Raw genomic sequence first — 21,190 nt, forward strand, 5'->3', positions numbered from 1 at the left:
ACGAGGCTAGAAGTGAATATAAGTATTTAACTTTGTTAGAGGTATTTATTATAACATTATGAATTAAGAAACTTCATCAACATTTACTTCCAGGTTTATGATACTAGTGTTTCGATGTAGCGAGGTATGTAAAATAATTCCATGTCACCACTTCAACTGTAATAATTTGAATTTGTTACATAAGGTCGCTTCGACTAGACACAGTTCGATTATTTCATTCTCTTTCATAAACCGTTCGTTTTCTGTAAAAAATTATTCACATTCAGCTACTGGACGATAATGAGTCGCCACCCTCAATGTCATCATCGTCATCATTGTTATCGTCGCTGTCAAAGCTGCCTTTGGATGCAAGTCTCTTCTTTTTCAATTCAGTCTTATTGCCGCCACCATCATTTGTACATATGCATACATTTTTTGAACCTTCTTTACACGCAGCGTCACATGTAGTTTTGACTTGCGGGTTCTTCAACTTTGATTCATATTTATCAGAGCTTTTGTCTTTTCGTACCAATGGTTCATATTTACAGATGACTGCGTACATATCACCGCCCAGGCGTCTAGCTAGCCAGCGATTTTTGACGACGGCTAATTTTAAACACTCACATTTCATCTTGGCATGAAGATTAGTGTGCAATGAACGCCCCATGCCTTCTATCACCATCAAGTCTACACTGTTTCTTACCATAGCCAGACAAAGATCCAAATTGAGTCGGCTATGTACAATAAGAAAAATAATTAATTATTCTCAAAAGTTCTTAATAACAAACTGTCGCATTCTATTTTTACCTCAAATCCAAACAGGGTCCAGCCTGCGCCGTCTCCATCGCGATTAGTCTTCGCTCTTTGATCGCTTTTTTAATTACGTTACAAATTTTTGCTGCATTCCTCAAAGTCACTACCAGCTCTGGATAAGTAACATCGTTTAAAGCAGGCGCAGAATTTGCGCACAATATCACCTGTACAAGTGAACAAAATAACGAAAATTTAAGCAATACACATGAAGCAATGATTAAAATTCTTGCTCAGCTATTTAAAATGGCCAAAGTAGGAAATGGTTTTCACTTTAAACACGTCAAAGTTACAAACCTTCGTTCCTCTCTGCAGTAAGTCTCGAGCAAAAGGCAATATTCCCAATATTATATCAACGCCACTGTTGTCAACAAAGATAGCGGCACATTTGTGGGGGGGACATTTCTCTAATCTTTCTATCCAAGCATCGAGACAATCTACTAGCCACGGTCTACCTGAAATTAGGAAATCAACTTAAACTCAATAGTTCTAGTCTGCCGAATCAACATATTGCAAGGCATTACCAGATTCTGTAATTTTTTTTACATCTTTGAGTGAAATTATAAACGATCTATTTTCTTTGAACAATGTCAGATGGTAAGAACTGCATTAATGCACATATAATTAACACATCTGGGGTGGCTGATTTTGATAAAATTTGAACTGGTGAAACTACAACGAATTTCATTAGACCCGTACTTTTTTTTCCTTTCCCACAGGCAGCAGTTACTGAGAAATCACATAGGGTTTATTCTTAAAAACATTTTATTCATCTTTTCCTTACTTTCAAGTACATTTTAATGAAACTTTTTTCCTCCAACGGATGAAGGAATAATTGTTTAAAAAAACAAAAACGATATAATATGATTATTATCATTTTATTATACCCTATCAAAAACTATATAGAGTATCAATTTTCGTTAAGAATAGCATTAATACATGTGCGTGGGTGGTAATCATCGTACAAGCATTTCTAATAAACATACAATTAGGAAAAGTTACATGGTTGAAATTCATGAAAACATTTCTAGATTTGCTTAATTTTGCAGCGAACTAGGCGTATTGTAGTATGTCTCAGAAAATTGGAGCAGATAATTGATTATCATTTTTTTAAAAGGATTAATTCATCCAATGCATTCCGTTGAAAGGCAATAATTTTATTAAAATGTACTTGAAGGTAATAAAAATACAAAAATTTTTTTAAAAAACAGGGAAAAAAATACAGGTCTAATGAAATTTAATCTAGTTCCACCCGTTCAAATTTCATCAACATTCATCACTCCAAATGCGCGTGTACTCCCCTTGTGAAAATGGATCACTTCTCTTAAGGTACGTATTTGTAGCAGACGATATAATAATTAAATATGTCGAATGGATAAAAGTTTCCTGCACGTGAAATTCTGGAACATACTGGTCGTTTTCCCCAAACTCTGATACTGGCAAATAAAATAGTCATCTTCCCAAGATTGGCGGTCTTCAGAATTTATTGAACAAGTGTTGCTATTATTTTTATTCAAATGCCTCTTTCCTTGGATGCATTCAACATTTGATAACATTCAAATCTCTTTTTGTTATGGATTTTGGAAGGCCACACCAGATTCTACGTCTACATAGACGCAACATGATTCACATTGTTTGGTCAAAATCTGTCCAGTCGGTCACTGAGATTTGAGATTTATTTGTGAAAAATGATATGGTGGAAAAAATTCATGAAGTCTGTTACTGTGAATTTACATTCAGTATTTTATACAGACTTCTGAACCAGATGAAAGCAAGTGATATAAAATTGTAAAATTTGTCTTAAATTCAGCAAGCCCATGTGAAATGATATGAATGAAATAATAACGTTACCAGGTATCTTAGATTGGGCCTCCTTAAAACCAAAGTCAGTTGTTTCCATAATCGCAGCTACTTCCTTTGCGCCCCAATCAAACATATTACCACTTAACACACCCATAATCAATGCCTCTACCTTTGCAGAGCCTTCTAATTGGTCTATCGCTGTAATCCGTTCTTGCAAATGCTGCAGCGCTTGCTCATTCTCGTTTTTCTTTTGCTAAAATAAATGTTTTGAAGAAAAAAACACGCAATCGTAAATATACCTATTAAATTCAGATAAAAAAAAATATGATCCCGCATTAGATCTGGAGAGAGAATCGTTTGTCTCGGGTGCTCTTTCTTTTATAGGTCATTATATAACGCGAAAAAAGACAAGTTTGGAAATGATTTTGTACCAACGCTTTAAATACGTTTTACGAACTTCCTACTTCTGAGTTTTCGAAGAGACAATAAATTATAATAATCACTTCAGAAATGAAAAGATCAGTTTTTGCTAGATCTCCACCAGGGTGGACCTTCTTTGGGGGTCGGATTTTCATCAAAATCAATCGAGCTGTTTCCGAGTTATTTACAAAAATCAAAATCTATTTTAACAAGATTTCTCTTATAGCAACTAATGGCAATGGGTGGGAAGTCTTAGGACCAGTCCCTTAAGGTCAATTACATTCCGTACTTGCCTTGCTTTAAAAGCACCAGAAAAAGGTGAAGGAATGGTAAAATGGTACGGAAAAAGGTTGAGAAATCCGCGAGCTTTTGTCTAACAGTAACTGACCAGAGATGTTACATTCTATGCTGCATGTTTGACAATTTCACTTCATTGTAAACGTGAAAATTAATACGATAGTGGTCAACTTCAAAACAAAACATATCTTACATGCAAATAAGGATCTGGAAAGTCGAATTCTTTCATACAGTGTTCAATGGTGTCCAGCAGAGTACGAACAGTTAGAGCTCCATAGGCACTGTAGAAGGAATAAGTTTTCATGAAATCGTCAGAAAATGTTCATACAAAACCCAAAAATGTCACTAAAATATGTGATCGATGAAAAGGTGATGCTTACAATGGCTCAACATGCAGGTAGTGTAATCTGTTGATGTACTTTTCCTTCAGTTTAACAGCTCGATCTTGAGCAGTCGGACTTTGAGGCTGACTCATCACTGCTCTGGCAATGAATTTGTCAACAGATTCTTCGAAGCATTGAAGCCAATAATCCCTGGAAACAAATGATACAATTATTCAAAGTTGTGTTGTGACGATACTACTCGTTTACTATCCAAGGAGATTATTCACCTCGCTTCCTTATCTTGAACGAGATCCATGGTGTCCGGATTATATGTTGAAGGATCTTTTAGCAACGGACAAAAAGTTACCGCATTTTCAGCTTGATCTATTTCCAGCTGATCAACTTCAATGCCAAGTTTTGTCGATATTGAATCTATGAATCCGGACGACCCAGCATAATTTTCCAACCAGCTATACTTGTCCGATTGTTCTGTACCGTACAAAAACGCTCCTATTGCACCCAAGTAACCTTCGTGTCGCAGAAACAGCGGTTTAACTTTTCCCTAAAAGTAATAATTGCAATAATTTATTATTCATTTAAGAGATGAATTATGTGCTATGTATTACACACGTATTCATTACGGTTTTATGACATCAAACATGTTAAAATGGAACATTTCCGTTAAGGATGAGTGTTGTGCACAGTCTGAATTAAAAATTAGGAGAAGCGAAGAACTGTTTGAATAAATCTTCAACAGTGTTATTTGTGCCAATGACAGTGAACACAAATAAAACAACATCCCTACTATGCAATACAAATGATTCTGAGCAAATTCGAATAAAACATGCTAAGATATCAACAATTTGCTACAAAGTTAAATAGTTACAACATTCGAGAAGCTTAACTTTGGTGTTCTATATTTGACTTCAATGATTTTGGTTTATTTCATTTATCGAAGATTTCCAGAGATTACCGGTCAAACAGTTATCTCCAGAGTAGATGAAAGTAAATTTGTCCAACAAGGAACGCTAGGTCGTCAACCCCTCTGATTTAATCTAGGTCATATTTGTGTAGTGCGTCAAAAACTAAAAGACTCATTTTTTTTTTCTCCTATTAAACGGTTCGAATCGATGAAAAAATTCACCAAATATGGGCACCAGACGGGGTGACTTCTTAAGGCGCTTCATATATTTGAATGAAACTAAAACTAAATGTTTCATTCATCAATAAAAGCGCTTGATGTATTTGAATGCTACCAACGTTGAAATGTTTCATTCATTAATAACATTTCAGCGTTGGTTTCATTCGTCATATCAAGCACATCAAGAAACCACCCTGTTCGGTGCCCATCTTTCCAAATAAATGATTTTTTTTAGAGGTTTTGGTTCAGATGAAGCGGTTTATTAATCCCTAGACGCAACAAATAAATGAATGAGAAGTGGCGAGATTCGAAATAGGGAAGCCATTAAAGATATGCAAAAATTGAGATTGATATTTCAAAGATCATACGGTCTGCATTCCCGGATTTTGTGCAAGATTGAACGTTGTGCAATAAGGAAGAAATTTTTAAACATTATCATAGCATAAAAAACTATTAGTTTTGAGATGATTTCTTGATGATTCACCACTTAACTGCCAAGCCGTCATAACGGCGTTAAGCGCGCTCGTGCTGTAACTGCCAAATTCGCGGAATGGCGTCATACTGTAATTCAATTTTTTTGGTGATTCAGGTGCCTATTTATTTTTGTAAGTATGTGTTTCAAGTATTTTTAATACACAATTTTAAGAAGTACCGCGGCATTTTTCTAATATAAGTAATAGTTATACCGTATAATAAATCACATTGACTCGATAATTCTTGAAATTACGTTTTTGGACTAAAAAATAGTAGTATTCAGTGTAATTCAAAAAAAAAAATGCATCTCGAAAAAAGAAAATGATGGTTTTTCTATGACCCCATTTGAGGAAATGATAAAAAATTCGTCAATTTCGAGGGTTTAAAACTGTATCAATGCGAGGAAAATAAAACTTTTTATGGTCATAATCGGATTCCTTGACCTCAAAAATACTTAGAACACATGCTTTCAGAAGTAAATATTCACCTGAGACACCGACAGGCATTGAATTACTTTATGACGCCATTTCTCGATTTTCGGCAGTTACAGCACGGGCGCGCTTTACACCGCTATGATGCCTTGGCAGTTAAGTGGTCGATAATTTCAATTTCAATGAGAATATTATACGAATATATGATAATCCAGACTGTGATGATAACAAATGACGAAAACATTGTGCCGAGTTTTGAGATATATTAAAGGTAGAGCAATACAGATTTAGTAGGCACAGAAAACTAACGTGAGACCAGTACTTGATGGAGTAGGAGATGGTGTGCATCGAGAGCGGATGATTTCTGAGAAAATAACCGCCGAAATAGACTTTGTTCAAATTATGTTTATTCGCATAAAGGCTAGCAATCTGCCCTATGTCATTGCTGATAGTGAACAGTAAACTCCGCGCTATGTCAGCTTCAGAGAAATTTTGCGACCCTGAAAAATACAATATTCATAATAATAATAATATCCATAGAGTAAATAGTAGTTGATCAAAGTCTCTATTCTAAATAATATTTACCAGAATTATTATTGCAGCTCATCGCTTTACCAAAAGAAGATGCGATCAGGTCACCAGGCAAACCATGACTTGTGTAATCGCCTCCATATATATCCTTGACTAGCATATCGACATTACGATGATCACCACGTTCGGCGAGCTGTAATAGTTCGTCAAAACCCTGAAAGTTGGAAGATGAGTGAGAGCGAAATGAGAAAGACTGATCAGTGTTGATAAAAACTGGATAATAACATTACTGTGCTACCTTTGCCTTGGTGAGTAATGAACCAAGTCCCCAAAACGTTCCTCCACCCGTCGCTGTTCCTCCTATTCTTTCAAATTGCTCTTCTGATTCCACCTGTGACAGATGACCAGTCATGAAGCAGCTGCCGAGAATACTTTGACGCTTTAAGACCTATTATCTCAAAAAATGAGCACCAAGTTGACTCTAATTTATCTTTAAACTAACTGCTGATTGTGATTGAGGTATAGAGAATCAATTCACAGCTTGGTATTAGCGCCCTTGAAAAAAATTGAAAATAAACGTGAAAAACACAAGATGAACGTCGTATAGGAAAACAGTGCTCTTGGAGGAAGTAAACAGATTCATGCAGTCTACGAAGACTTTTCTAAAGCATTTGATAGGGTCAACCGTGCTAGACTTCTGACTAATTGTAAATTTTGGAACAATGGGGTCAGAGATGCTGTCCATCCGATGAGCATACTATGGATAATGTCTCTCCTGAATATAGCAATTGCATGTAGGATGTGGGATTCTGGATTAACGGTAAACTTTTGTTCACCCCTCATATTGAAAGAGTGGCGTTGAAGGGCCAGTCGTACCTTAAACTTCGTAATGAGATTTACAAGAGATTTACAAATACATCCTGTATATTATTACTTCGTAAGACTTTAGTCTTAGTCTTTCCTATTTTATTGTATGGGTCGCAAATCGAGGGTCCTTATATTCGAATATCATGCAATCAGATAGATTTTGTCCAGTGGTGATTGCTACGGTATCTGACGTTTAAGGCCGATCGAGCCATGACTTATTATTACTACAGCTACGGTCACATCGCTAGGCTATATAAAATCCAGATGGTCAGGTCACTTCACGAAAGCAATGATATAGCTTAGTGCACAATATTCTCCATGGTGATGTAACATGTGAGAATGTGAAGACCATTTTTATGCCTAGGGACCCCAACTATAATTTGAGATATCCATCCTACCTTGTTGAACATTATCATAAAACTAATATGTTTTATTTTCTGCCCTTGACAAGGTTGAGGCATTCATGGTTATATTTTTCAGATTATTCATAGTTTCTTATTTACTATTATCTCTTGGTAGGCATGAATACCTTTTATAAAATTTATCCATTCTTATAATGTTCACCCTAGGTGTTAATCTTGAACACAAATCTTTTCGAAGTAAATTGTAACAAGGCAATTAATGCTCGTGTATACTAATAATGAATCAGAGTGGCCACCCATTTGAAATATCGAGAAATGTCAAGGAATTTGGTACGTCATAGAAAACTCAAGGAAATGGCGGGGAATTTTGATAAAATTCACGGATTTTAAAAGCCTTGACCATTAAATTGAGATTCTATCACCATGCGCACCGTCACAATTTTGCTTCTCTTCTTCTTGACGATTATGAGCTGAGTTGTTGATTGTCACATGAATTCAGTAGTACGAGCAAACAGCGGTTACAGTGATGTGTGATTATTCAATAGTGTGTCATGTTTTTAATTTGTCAATTTTATACGTCATCTATGATCAAAAATATAATATAACCTAATAAAGATAAAAATATCATATTTTGGCCACACATTATTTAAGTTACTCCAGGTTTTAGTGATTCCTGCATGAATCGTGCATCAAAATTTTACGGAAAAATAATGATCTTAATCAGCAAAACTAGGAAATGTCAGGAAATACTGTGAGTGGAATTGAATGGCCACCCTATGAAAGAATAAATAATAAACAATGTTCATTGTTACAGTATTATTGGTGAAATGAGTGATAAACAAAAAAACAATGTAAATTATTATATACGTATAAGTATATAAATTAGCTACATTTTGATCGCAAGATATATTTGAACTTTGTGGCTGAATAAAATTACTACTCTACTGGCTGTTGTTAATATTATTATTATTGCTAATATTATTATCATATTTACTATATATTCACCTTAAGGATGCTAACACCACTTCCAATATTCACCAACATGTAGGGAAAAATGTTAGGGCCTGCCTTTTGAAATTTGTATTCTGGATTGGAGTTTTTCTTGAACTGAAATGCTTCACACGGTATATTTTTCAGTAAAAAATTACACCCTTTAATCAGACACGCAATTTCATCCTCCTTGTCGATTCTATGGCAGAATTGAATTTTAATCAATTATTCGTAAACAAGCAGTGGACTCGTAATCACCCTCAATTCAACTCACAATAAGCCTAGTTTTTCCTGCAATAGCGGCGTGTACTTGAAAGCACCGCCACCGGTTACCTTGACACTCTTTCCTTGGAATCTCTCAGCGTGTACCAAGTTAGCCCTAACGAAGTCGAGGCAATTTTCAAAATGACGAGTCTCAAACTTAACAAAGTGCAAGCGACAGCCTTCTAGCACCTTATAAGCTCGTTCTCCGCTATTGCCGAGTCCTGCATTTTCGTACAATGCTTTACGATAGCTGACCGTCGAGTAGTAGGCAATCTTCGTCAACGAAATACCTGAAGAAAAATTTTAGCAATCGAATTTGAATTTGACAAGGAGGTAGGAATCCATCAATGTTGTCGAAACTCTGTGAATGAATTGTTTACGACAAGATCAATATGTTTCAATTTCCAAAGTTGATGCAGAATGATAAAATTTATTGAATTAGATAATAACATTTTATTGAAGAATTCCATTGAACTCAGTTAATTGTTGATGAAAATTTTGAGAAGCGATTCAATAAAGAGGTTATGTTATTGGTTGAGGAAGATAATCCGGTTGCAAAATAGATTAAATTTGGTTACATACCAATGTCGATGGCAAAGTTTTTGGCATTTTTCAAATTTGCGAAAACCTCCACAGCAGCTGGTAGTTTAATACTCTGTGGATGAGTTTGTTCGTCGTCTGTTTCTGCCATTTCGTTTGCAAATTTATATCAATATTCAACTCCAGTGTCATAAGGTAAAATCAAACTGTGTCATCACACCAATATTTGTTTGTGAATAACAATAGTTCAACTAAAATTTTCAATCTGTTATATCAAGTCATTCGCGCCACAGCTTTAATCTTATCAACGTTATAAATTATGAAATACAATTTTATCTAATGCATCTAATACTGGGTCGTTATCAGTCAACGGCTGGGTATAAGTATCAGGAGGCTTATTCTCTAAGCTAAGTAGCTGCAGAATTCATAACGGCGAAATTTGTGCAAAATCAAATCTAAAATAACTCAAACAATCGCGCATCACAGCTAACTGTGATCAATTTGCAACCCACGGAACCTAGATATAAGGAGACCGATCGTAATGTATATGAAAGTCGAAAATTTGGGAAAGGATCATAGTTCTCACAATGTCCACCAGATGAACGCTGCAGTTGCCAAAGTCAAGTTTTTTAAATTATAAATTGTAATAACATGTTTTCTTATTTCACTGGTAGCAACTGCTAGATTGTTGAACATATTGAAAATTCCCTAGCTGAAATGCGATACTAACTACCCTTACCGACCGTGTAATATGCAATTGGTTGAATTTCTGGACAATTTTCCACAGCTAAAGGACTTTTAAATATTTGAAGTCATAGGAGAATGTAAGAAGAAAAATGATATGTCGATTTAAGATCACCCACATTATTTTTGTGCAATATTTACATCACAGTAATAACAGGTTATTCGTTTTCTTTAATGTGAAACGTAGATTACCACCCATATTCATAGTCCTTCCTTGAGGAACAAGGATTCCTTGTTCATGAAACGTGAAATGAGAACAAGGAATCCTTGTTCCTGGTCTAAATAACAAGTATTTTATCTGATGCGCTGCTGGCAGGTATGATGCCAACTGTACACATACAAAAATTGAAGAAATTAAGCCGCATCTATACATATAAACATACGTCGACGTTGGCAGATATGGCCATAAATAATATCTCAGCACAAATGAGGATGGACATGTTCCGTTGTTACTTTATTTCACTGCTGGTAAATGCCAGACACATAAGCTGAGAATTCGTCAGGTGACAATCAAAAAGGATGGACCCATCCCATTCTCTTTGGTGATAATTAACGACCATTACCAATCAAGTCATTTTGCATTTTATATGATTGTGCGTATTTTTCATAATATTCGACATTAAAGGACTTTTTGATATTTCAGAAGTCATATGTTAAAACACTGTTTTCGTGCAATATTAACACCGTAATAAAAGAAGATTAGGTCCTCAGCCTGTGTAAATTTGAATCGTAGTTTATACTTCCTGGCACAAATATTGCACAAAAATAATGCTGCTTATCATATCATGTCAATATCTATAATTCCTAGAATCTTGAAAACTCCCTCAGCTATGAATAGGATTTTCCAAAAATGGATGCTCATTCTTATGTTAAATATGTAACATAAGAATGATTTGACCGGTCGGCAAAAAAGTCGATAATTATAAGTCTTATTTTATAACAACAAATTACAATTGAGATGTTAAGTATCAAACTAGTGTTTTTTAATTCTAGTAATTGTCAATTACCTATTTAATTTGTATAATATTAATTAGCTTTATCTATAGAATAAAAAAAATGATTTGTATATACCGTTACGTGTATAATTATTACATCATACGTATAAAACACATTAATTCCGACAAACGCAAAGTGTTATTGTCATATAATCGATGCAACGTAAGCTGTGTTTGCCGGGATTCGGACATGTTTGACACAGAAAACTAATAGCGAAAAATACACGTACAGATTGAGCGTGACAAGGTCAATTCAGGTAGTTTTTTCTGTAGCAAGGATTCTCCGCGCTTACTAAACCATAAATCCTCACCTCAGACTATTGCTACCTATACATACCTACATATGTAAATACAATATTTATACATACGGAAAAACAGATCTGCAAACGTGTTCATTAAATCTTATCTCATAGATTTTCTGGTAATTGTCATATTGGTAAAAATTTACAATAATAATCTCACAACTTTAGATAGAATTGTAATTGGAAGTCACTTTGCTGCCTCGAATAAAAAACTTTTCATTCAGATTTGTAGTGAGTTACATGAAAAACGAAAATCTCACGGTGCAAAAATACGAAAGAATATTTTATGACCTCAGATTGTAAGTAACTTGGGTTGAAGGTAAAATGCGAAGGGTAAAAATTAATTTCTGTGGTATGATAAACGGGAATGTTGCGTTACAAAATAAGAATATTTTATTTTTTTGGTTATTTATTATCAGTTATTGTGCCCTCGGAAATTTTGACTTGCTGCCAGAAGAAGCCGCTGGCATTAATTTAAACTTTGTACTTTGTAGCAAGTTGTAAGATCCATAGTTACAGTATTTTGGCGATAGGAATGGAATGTAGAATGCTCTGAAGAATGGATGAGATCTGTAATAAATATACAAATTTTTAATTTGGTAGTTATTATCTGAATGCTACTGTAAGTAAAACAATGATTGAAATTACAGTTCAAATATGGCATGTTCATGTTCGTTTAAAGTGAAAATACCATAAAAATCAGAAAACAGTATGAACAGTTACTGATGTTGCTTCAATTTAAGAATGGATTTGAGAAATTACTAGAATTTCTTTTCGATAAACTTACTTGGAGGCATCCAGGAACTCGGCAGACTTAATCACTGTAAAATGATCGGGTTGATGTGAGTAATTTGGTTCGAGGGAAGATTCTTTTCCAAGATCCAAGTCCAGTAAAAAATGACATCTTCCAACGTCGAACTGTGAATTAAGAAACAATACAAAACCAATCCACATGTACTATGTTAATAATTGTATCAGGGAATAAATATAGTTATAAATGAATTTATCGACAACAAACTATTACCAGAACTGGCATTTGAAAGCTGGAGTTGGAGAAATTATTTAATTGAAGAAGAATATCAATAAAATAATATTATGCCATACAGAACATGAGACAGATGCAAAAAACTTAATGACACTGAATAAGTATGACAAAAATGAATTTTTTACAAATGTAATTAACCAAAATGTTCCATACTCACATAACGAGACGTTTCTTCCTTGTTCATGTCATTGAAGTGAGGCTGAACAATACTCGTGCCATTTTCTTGATCTGAATAGGGTTGTGGTAACTGACCAGTGAATTCAGACTGCAAATATTGGAGCCTCCAACTAAAATGTTGAACGGATTTAGCAGGATGAAAGAAAGTATTGGCTTTTGATTAGTGATGAGAGCATTAAGAAGCTTTCATTGTTCTCACAGTATTGGCGAATACTTCTCACTTGTTCGAAGGAAAGAAAAAGCTGCTAGGAAAGCGATGCCATTCTTTGCCAATGCAAAAATTGATGTTTACGTCAGAAGGTACTTGTCCATCAGATCCAAGTTTGTTGGCTTCCATCATTACTTCTAATGGCGCATAGTAGCCTATAAATAAATAACAATGATTGCGATAGTTTGCAACTGCTGCACTAGAAATGTAGGAGCCGATGCAACATATGAACGCGAATGAATATTGAGGCAAATAGAGTATGAGATAGTTAAGGATTGCAATTGCGCACCAAAATTGTTCAATAACATAAAAACGTTTTGTTCTGTTCAGAAATTGGAAAATATGACACCAATAATAATGATAAAACTGCTATCATACAACTTGAGTTTTATTTATATTTGAAATTACGACAGTAAAGAAAAGTTCGCACAATACCGGTTCGTTTCATTTTCATTGCTTACCCTTGTAAAGAGCGAACGATCTTGAGAGCCCGAGTAAACCGCAAACAATCATCGACAGAACCATGATCGGCGCTGTGTGTTGTAAGTAATGAGAAGTGACTGGTAACGGGCTGATTTGAGTGCGGACAAAGAAGTAAAGCTTCTGAATAACATCAACTGTTATTGCTCCGGCTAGGCAGATCATGGGGTAGATTGGAAAAAGGAATCTTTCTTCCTAAGATGCATGAAAAGTAACGAGCACAATGTTAAATTGAAACTTGCAGTCACGAACTGGACAAAATTAAAGCTGTCGAATCGAGTTTAGAATATTTCATGCAGAAATGGTATGAAACAAATATAAAACAAGGTATGTGTACGTTGATTAAACATACGTTAACCTGTTTTCTCAGAAGGCAACAGGAACGAGGAAGATAATTTTGCACTTATTTGCAATGGATTATAAAAATTATATTGTTCAGGATGAAACTCTCAAAGTCAAAACCTTAGTACTGAATTGACGAAATAACTATCACCATCATAATTGCAGATTGTAGACACAGGATGTGATAAGCTGACAAATAAATTAATTGTGGTTATAGTAATATGAAAAAGAAATAAAACAGAACTGCATGATCAGAGAAAGAATAAGAGTTCACAAATATGATACATGATAAATCTCCCAATGTCTTAATTAATGATATTGCATTAAATTAATTACACTATAACGTAAACCAAGATGTACAGAAGTAGAAGGTCTAAAGCAAAAAGTAAACGGCAAAAATAGTGAAAGGTGAACGAGAATTCAGAAAGTTTTAGTAGTGTAGAGTGCAGACATTTCCGCGAATGTTGCAATGCCTGTTAATTTTGATGCCATCAGTCGAGTGATTGAAAGTTTGAGTGCTCTTTACCATAAAAAACTTACTTTATGCGACTGGAAGAAGAATACAGCAATCCATAGATAGAGCGGCGCCAGTGAGTACCAGTAAGGTAGACAATAAGAGTTTCTTGGTCTCGCGGGTACAACCATCCAAGTTAAAAGCTTAAATAAAATAAAAGACACGCGATATTCATTATCCCGATTATGTTTTGTTACTTGATTAGATCTAGTGCAAATGAGTAACTAGCGATATTCTTACCAATCCAAACGGGGCCAACAGCGCTCCAAGAAAGACGAAATTGAAATTCAAGAAGCCGTTTAAGATATAGAAGGTGAATGGCTCAGTGCCATACAGGTCCGGACCATGACTAGTAAAGACATTGTACATGATTATGTTGAGAGGGGCGACAACTAGTTTGCCGAAGAATACGGAGTCGAACCAAACCATTGGCGCCAATATCACGAAACCGGACAAAGCTGCCCACTTGACGAACTGCAGCCATTCTCTTCGACGAAAAAGCATTTCTATTGCTATGGGAATGCTGCAAACAATCATTAAGAATAATTAATAATGGATGTTATTGTTAAAATCTGAATTTAAACAGTTCATTCACTCTAAGATTGAATCGTACATGTTTTAGTTTGAAGTTAGTTACTACATTTTCATTTACTAAATGAAACAGTTTCAATTTTTGACAGAAGAAATACGTTTGAAGCGTACCCCAACAAAGCAGCGAATGGCCAACCAAGTAAGGAAGAAATAGCAGTGGTAAAAATTGCTAATTCGTATTTACGGTCATACCAAGCGGCTACAGCCACGGTGCTCAAGTACCTGAAATGGAAACAGGATTGCATCAATTAGACAAGATGGTTTCAAGTTTTGGCTAAATTTATGAACCGTAGATGTAAAGACTGTTATCTTTTATGAAATGCAGTGTACAATGACTCACATTGAAAATGACGAAGGCAAGAAAGCAGCGCTTGAAATATACATTCCAGAGCTAAAAATTAGAAATGCTAACGTCAGACGGGCTATGTGTACTCCAAACTCTCTGCATACATTTCTGAAAATCATAAAAAGATCCCATATATATTCGTAGAATTACTCATTTGGCATCAGGACCTGTTTCTTAAGAGGTTGACGAGTTAAAAATCAACACTTCTCGTTCATTTCATTTCAAAATGGTCACCCTTCGTGTAATTATCAAATTATTATATTCATGAAGGAACTTTATGTGAAATACATGAATCAATGAGAGATATACGTACTTGTAAAAATATACCTCTGATACGGCGCAGCCTACTGAAAGCAAGCATCGAATAAAGTAGAATACAAGTACAGGATTCGGTTCTAATAGAGAGCAGTAAATTTTTGCAGGAACAACGTGTAGTAGTAAATATGTGTAAGATCGCAGTGCATAATCTGGACTGTACTCCCAAGTTTGCTGACCTGTTCCATAAAGTAGGTAATGGCTCTGGAAAAAATATAAATTTGATTCCTTATCAGATATTAAAATTACATGTACAGCATGCTGATTGATCATGAATGAATCTGAATTAGAATTCAGATTCTATTTTAATCACAAAAAATTAATGATACAGGTAAATCTGCATTATTGATTAATTGTTTTTCATACCGGCTCCCAATAATTAAAGGTCTCATCGCAGTCCGTTATATGGCTCCATATTGCAGAGCAAAATCTGGCTGATAATAACAGTTTAAACGCTGTATCACCACCTGGATAAACAAGCCCGAAGTCCATCGATTCCTCAGGTCTAGAAGTAGGAGAAAGGTAAACATTGTTATGAACAAATTTGAAACATATTTGTCAAACAATTTGGTCAGAAGAATTCCCCAAAAAATCTCCCAATCTCCAATAATAGTGAATATATAAATAGAGAGACTTATTGTCAGACAGAAAATGATAAGCGATATTTGTTGTCATAACATAGGATAAGTTAACCTAACTTAAACGTCGGTAAACGTCAAATGGCATGTGTGAATTGAAGGAAAGTTATTAAAACACATTACAGACTAAAACATATTTGGAATCAGGGAGAATAGAACCTACTTTGATACTTTCCGTCCATTGTTTTTCTTCTGATCTTTTTTAAGGTAAAACAATTGCCGCTGACGTTGGCTCGGTGCCATTGTTGAAGCAGTCACATCAACGCTATCAACTACGGTGTGGTACGTCGCGCCTAACCACTGGCAACCTGAAACGCAAATGCAAGCGTGATGCGCAAATCCTATTTGGCGCGAACGATTTGCGCGTTTCAGAGTTTAAGAGGTGAAAAGAACATTACATCCAGGGCCGAGTCCGTTAATATGGGCGAAAACTTAAAACAAAAATTGAAATAATATCTGCAAAATCAAACGTGACCAATTCATGTTCAATTGACATTGCAGCTAAGCCATTCGCCGGTCGTAGCACATAGTGGATCGCAAATAAGTTTTTATAAGCTCCAATTTGGAGAATGTCCTTTTTCCTGATGCGGAAATTAGGGGTAAGGTTAACAAAGAATCCTTGAAGCCGCGATAAAGTTTGGATACATTTCATCAAGACAGTTAGTAGTAATGTGCGACAACATCACGAGTGCACTGAAGTTGGCCATTTTAGATGATGCAAACTAATCCTTTAAGTATTTCAGTTCTTCGGTAAGCTCTCCACCATCAATATCACTGTTTCCATCTTCCCCTCTTAGGAAATATTCCAGAATCAGTGATTTATTCAAAACTTGGGATGTATGCGATCCTATAAAGTTATTAGAGTTTTGGATGATACTCAAAGGTTTGCAAACCTCTTTGGTCATCACGAAACGTTCTCCTAAATTTGATATCGCTATATCACATAATTTGTTGAAAAATTGATTTTCTAAACTGTTTATTGGATCGCTTGGTCGTTCATCGCATTGAAATTCTTTGCAATCTGCTGATCACATTCGATGGTTGATCATCGAACCCCAAAGACGATTGGGCCTGATTAGGTTTCTTCCCTGGGTCCTTACAATCCTGTAACTATCCCGCCCCAATAAGACATTCCGGGAGCTGCAAGCAACGGTTAAATTGACGGAAAAACGACAAACGAAACAAACAAACATGTCGCTCTACCGTCAATATGGGAACCGTTGTTTTAGCATTGGTATTGTTGTTGTAGTTATAAAATAATCACCATCGTGTCCTTTATCAAATAGCGTGGTGTGAACATTTGCTATACAAATATTTGATTTCTTTGCTGCATGGATAAAGCTTATTCGTCACTGCAGTTGAACTAATTGACCAAGCTAATGCTCTTATATTGTAAACAATTTAGTAAATGGATAAGTATTTTCTAATCCGAACACTCAGAGTGCGAATTTACTGATAAAACTCGAATCTCATACGCGCGCAGTTCAAATATTCCACACGATCAGCCAATTACAGCTTCTCTTGAGCCGAAATAGCCAATCAAGTGTCGAAGATCAATTTTCCCTGTCTCGCAACGATTATGATTGGCCTTGGACAGCACCGTCTGATAATAATCGAATTATTGATCACACAGAAATTAAACAAATGCCTGTTTGAAAACAATGGACCTGGATACGAATTACTCCTTCGTGCCGCTAGCAAAAAGAAATTACGTGTACTTGAGCGATCGAAGAATCCAGGAATTACTTGAAAAATGGTAATATGAAAGTCATTTGTTTTATGAATTGATTTTTATATATCCAAGTTTTCATGCGCTACAAATTTTCGTTTCTTTCAGGGGCGTTCTACACAATATAAGCATCCAAACTTTTTCATTCAACGAACCTTTTCAACCGTATCTGAAATATCGTCTGGTTGAGGTAAATTTTATATCTCAATTCTGAATTACTGTGCTTCAATTTATGGCGAAATATTTTTGTTCATAGATTTTCTGAATCTAAAGAGCTTCAAACTTTATTTGTGAGAAACTGGAAAAATATTTATATTATTATCATTTCAATTACAGTCATTTTTCAAGGATGTGATTATCGCCAAGGAGTTGAAAACCAAAAAGTTCAATAGCTGGTGCAACGAAGGTAAGGAAATTCGCCATTAATTTTTTGGGACCGAATTTCAATAGCTGTTACAGTCTGCGAAAAATCTACTCTATGCGATTATGCATCCAGTGTTTTGTCTAAACTCTGAATGAAATGTTTTTTCAGGGATTACTGCAACGCAAGTTAAAGCAGAGCAACTTCCTTGCTCTGTGCTGACCATGTCTTTTTTCGATAAGCTGAAAGACCCGAGCAATAACATCACCTACGATTCGAACAAAATTCGAAAAACTATTAGGTACAACGAGGCAGGAGAGATGATAACCGATAACTTGAGAGCAGTTAGTTTCATGTTCATTTTACTCATTTTCAATTGGCTTCTCTTTACGCTGTAATTCAGGCGAAAACATCTGTAACCTATCTATTTTGTTTTGCGTTGAATTTCGATTAATTCTCTACTTTCCCTGGTGAATATTATGTTCAGAAAGATTGAGTCATTTTCGCAAACTTACTTAGGACATGCACTTCTAACACTTTTCAGTTTATTTGAAACATATTTGTCAAATTCTAGTAATTTCTAGATGTAACGTAAAAATATCTGAATCGTTAAGTAGAAAATTAATTTTGGTAGATTTATAAAGAAAGTTTGGTAATTTTTGATAAGTTTTTGCAATGTTAGTTTTATTCGAGGTATTCTCTTACTGTAGTGTCGAGGTTTTTTCAGAGGCATATCGGAAGAAACAATCTCAACCGTTGCGTAAAAAATGTCTAATTTCTCGCAGAAATTCACCTCAGTTTTTTATTGTAATTCGATACCGTCAGAAAATACACAGAAACATGAGAACTCTCATTTTTTTAAATTTGTAGTACAAAATGAAGTTCTGGATTATAGGTGTGTATGAGTTTTCTCTACAAATTGGTCCGATATATCTTTGACTCGACTTGGTTAGAAATAGTCAAAAAGGGGACAACTTGGAGTTTTTCAGATTTCCAATGGGAAATGAAGTTCGAGCAAAATCTGACTTCTATTCGGGAACTGTATAGTATTTGTTAAAATTACTGAGATATTACATCGGAATACCTATCTCGAATTTTTTCGGAAATAATATAAAATTTTTCATACAATCAGAACTGCCCATGATATGTTTCTGAGAAAGTTATAAAAAAATTATGGATGAAATATTACTGAGACCTTGTGTTTCATCAGGTTTCCGAATACATATTCATCAGATACAGACATTCGTCAACTTCGTTTTAGATGTTGCTCGATCCAGAATCCGAGGAATACATGCTGTACGAAAGAGACGAACGAAAAGAGTTCATATTCCGTATTATGCAGATGTTGGTTATCGGCGGTAAACTTTGCCAATACGAGGATGTACTGGAGCCCTACTTAGATGTCACCAAAGTGTTGTATAAAGATCTAATAAGGTAAAGATAGCCAAGGCTTCATCCACGATTTTACACAAATTTTAAAAATTTCTCCTCATGTAATTCACTTTCAGAGTTGATAAACTCGAAGCAACAAACAGTTTGTCCATTTCAACGATGGTTTTAGAAGTAGTTGCTATGAATTCCGGTGATGCATATTTTCCGAGAAACGTCGAAGATAAACAGAATATCGGGTTTTTGTTGGTGGATGCTAATAATCGTCAAATTACAACTTTTCTACATCAGTTGGACGGATGTGAAGAATGGAAAAAATTGTAAAACATAATTCTAAATATGTTGAATAGAATATAAGACGAATAATTTTGAGCACATTCGTTCATTATTATTATTATTGTTGTTATTGTTATGGTTGAAAATGGAAATGGATAGAACCGAAATTGTGTATTAAAATTTCCTTACAATTAAAATACATATGTATAACGCAAGAGAAAAAAATTTTATCCGTAAACGCACTATCAAAATATTAAAAATAATTCGGATTGATTTTCGTATCATGCAATAGTACATTTTCTTGAGAATTCCTGATTGGTAGACATCAATGTGAATCTGTTTCTATACAGTTAAATCTTTTTTCATTCACTGGAGGATTAGAATGTTTAAAAAATGATACTTAAAACCGTGCGAAAACTAGAAAGAAAAAATTGTCGGCTTTCTGGCAATGAAAAAGGAATTTCTCGTTGCCAAAAATCTATGTGATACGAAATGGTAAAGTCGAATTTCTACTAACTTTGCACGTTTTGATGTCTAGAGAATCATCTCGAATCATTTTCAAATGAATATCTGGGTGCGTTTGTAATCAATTTTTCGACCGACGATATCTCAAGAATGAATAAACGCGCGGCTTTTCTGTACTAAGAACTGTCTAGATTTTGGATTAGATCGGCGCGGCCGTTTTCAAGTTATTTAAGTAACAATAAAAGAAAATAACAGAAATTCAAATTGTGATATCTTGAAAATAAATTGACGGATTTTCCTGATTTTCGTTTCAATCAACGTGGCTCTTATTGACTGAATCCTGATTAGATTTTTGATTTGGTCGATCCAGTTGTTTTTAGACTTGTTGAAATAACAAGACAAATTGTGAGAAAAATTCAAATAATGATATCGGGAACGTATAATCGACGGATTTTGATGACTAGATCCCAACCGTCTAGGTTCTTCCTAAATTAGACTCGAAATAATTTTGGTTCCATAAGTCCTGTATTTAACGAATTATTCAAATTAACCCGTTCACTTTAAAATGAAAAGTTTGACTCAAAATGCTTTTATTTGATTAAAGAAACACATTTTGGACGACATCGAGATGTTTTGGACATGTTTCAGGAATTGTTTTTGATTTCAAAATTTGCATTCTTCTTAGAATGTGAGAATAATTCTACAAAATGAAGAGCGAAAGTCGATTAGTAAAAAAATGTTACCCCCATTTCATATACTTTACAATTATTTAATATGCAGTATACTCGAGAAAATGGTAGAAAGCGAAAATCAAGATTGTACACCATAGTGTACAAAACAGCGAATGGGTTACTTTTTTCTGCATCAATGTTTTCTGGTTAGCCAGTTTCTGCACTTCTGATCGTCTAATTACCAATGACGGTTTTGAACATTTTTACCGTTAGATAATAACATCGCGTTTGTTACCATCAAACAGTAGAGTAAAAGCCAAAAATCCAGTATAATTGACTAGATGTCACTCGATGTAACGGCGGCCGCGAT

General features: G+C 34.9%; 3 protein-coding genes across 5 annotated transcripts; 1 reads left to right on the forward strand and 2 right to left on the reverse strand.

The window, feature by feature from the left end:
- Positions 1–25: 25 nt before the first annotated feature.
- On the reverse strand, positions 26–9,746 carry LOC124296946 (4'-phosphopantetheine phosphatase). Of its 3 annotated transcripts, XM_046747417.1 has the most exons (13): positions 9,275–9,746; positions 8,703–8,982; positions 8,444–8,627; positions 6,508–6,600; positions 6,264–6,423; positions 5,988–6,178; positions 3,920–4,194; positions 3,690–3,842; positions 3,503–3,590; positions 2,641–2,845; positions 1,087–1,244; positions 787–956; positions 26–713 (listed from the first exon to the last, which is right to left on the reverse strand). In XM_046747417.1, exons 1-13 carry the CDS (start codon positions 9,381–9,383, stop codon positions 263–265), a joined length of 2,517 nt encoding a protein of 838 aa, XP_046603373.1. In that variant the 5' UTR covers positions 9,384–9,746; the 3' UTR covers positions 26–262. The 3 variants fall into 3 exon arrangements, with proteins under 3 accessions (XP_046603373.1, XP_046603374.1, XP_046603376.1); XM_046747418.1 differs by lacking the exon at positions 8,444–8,627 and having other exon boundaries at positions 8,762–8,982; XM_046747420.1 differs by lacking the exon at positions 9,275–9,746 and having other exon boundaries at positions 8,444–8,553; positions 8,762–8,810.
- A 657-nt stretch (positions 9,747–10,403) lies between these two features.
- Positions 10,404–16,209, reverse strand: LOC124296948 (alpha-1,2-mannosyltransferase ALG9). The gene is made up of 12 exons (XM_046747428.1): positions 16,093–16,209; positions 15,658–15,796; positions 15,290–15,495; positions 14,971–15,084; positions 14,742–14,852; positions 14,280–14,562; positions 14,066–14,182; positions 13,165–13,378; positions 12,717–12,858; positions 12,476–12,605; positions 12,061–12,191; positions 10,404–11,843 (listed from the first exon to the last, which is right to left on the reverse strand). The coding sequence occupies exons 1-12, from the start codon at positions 16,170–16,172 to the stop codon at positions 11,693–11,695; spliced, it is 1,818 nt and encodes a 605-aa protein (XP_046603384.1). The 5' UTR covers positions 16,173–16,209; the 3' UTR covers positions 10,404–11,692.
- On the forward strand, positions 16,175–20,336 carry LOC124296950 (cilia- and flagella-associated protein 300-like). Its single transcript, XM_046747429.1, has 7 exons — positions 16,175–16,311; positions 17,563–17,685; positions 17,767–17,848; positions 17,995–18,064; positions 18,191–18,363; positions 19,281–19,453; positions 19,528–20,336. The coding sequence occupies exons 2-7, from the start codon at positions 17,591–17,593 to the stop codon at positions 19,730–19,732; spliced, it is 798 nt and encodes a 265-aa protein (XP_046603385.1). The 5' UTR covers positions 16,175–16,311; positions 17,563–17,590; the 3' UTR covers positions 19,733–20,336.
- Positions 20,337–21,190: the final 854 nt, after the last annotated feature.

Source organism: Neodiprion virginianus, chromosome 2, assembly GCF_021901495.1.
Source record: "Neodiprion virginianus isolate iyNeoVirg1 chromosome 2, iyNeoVirg1.1, whole genome shotgun sequence".
NCBI classification, from domain to species: domain Eukaryota; kingdom Metazoa; phylum Arthropoda; class Insecta; order Hymenoptera; family Diprionidae; genus Neodiprion; species Neodiprion virginianus.

Excerpts from the sequence above, each read along its gene's own strand:
- LOC124296946 (XM_046747417.1), bottom strand. The coding sequence starts at position 9,383 with ATGGCAGAAACAGACGACGAACAAACTCATCCACAGAGTATTAAACTA. Across the intron at positions 8,983-9,274 it reads AAACTTTGCCATCGACATTG|GTATTTCGTTGACGAAGATT; the intron begins GTATGTAACCAA and ends ATTTTTCTTCAG. Across the intron at positions 6,601-8,443 it reads GTGGTGTTAGCATCCTTAAG|GTGGAATCAGAAGAGCAATT; the intron begins GTGAATATATAG and ends CATCTGTCACAG.
- LOC124296948 (XM_046747428.1), bottom strand. The coding sequence starts at position 16,172 with ATGGCACCGAGCCAACGTCAGCGGCAATTGTTTTACCTTAAAAAAGAT. Across the intron at positions 14,853-14,970 it reads TTGCCTTCGTCATTTTCAAT|GTACTTGAGCACCGTGGCTG; the intron begins GTGAGTCATTGT and ends TTTCCATTTCAG. Across the intron at positions 14,563-14,741 it reads CCATTCGCTGCTTTGTTGGG|CATTCCCATAGCAATAGAAA; the intron begins GTACGCTTCAAA and ends GATTGTTTGCAG.
- LOC124296950 (XM_046747429.1), top strand. The coding sequence starts at position 17,591 with ATGGACCTGGATACGAATTACTCCTTCGTGCCGCTAGCAAAAAGAAAT. Across the intron at positions 17,686-17,766 it reads CAGGAATTACTTGAAAAATG|GGGCGTTCTACACAATATAA; the intron begins GTAATATGAAAG and ends CGTTTCTTTCAG. Across the intron at positions 17,849-17,994 it reads TGAAATATCGTCTGGTTGAG|TCATTTTTCAAGGATGTGAT; the intron begins GTAAATTTTATA and ends TTTCAATTACAG.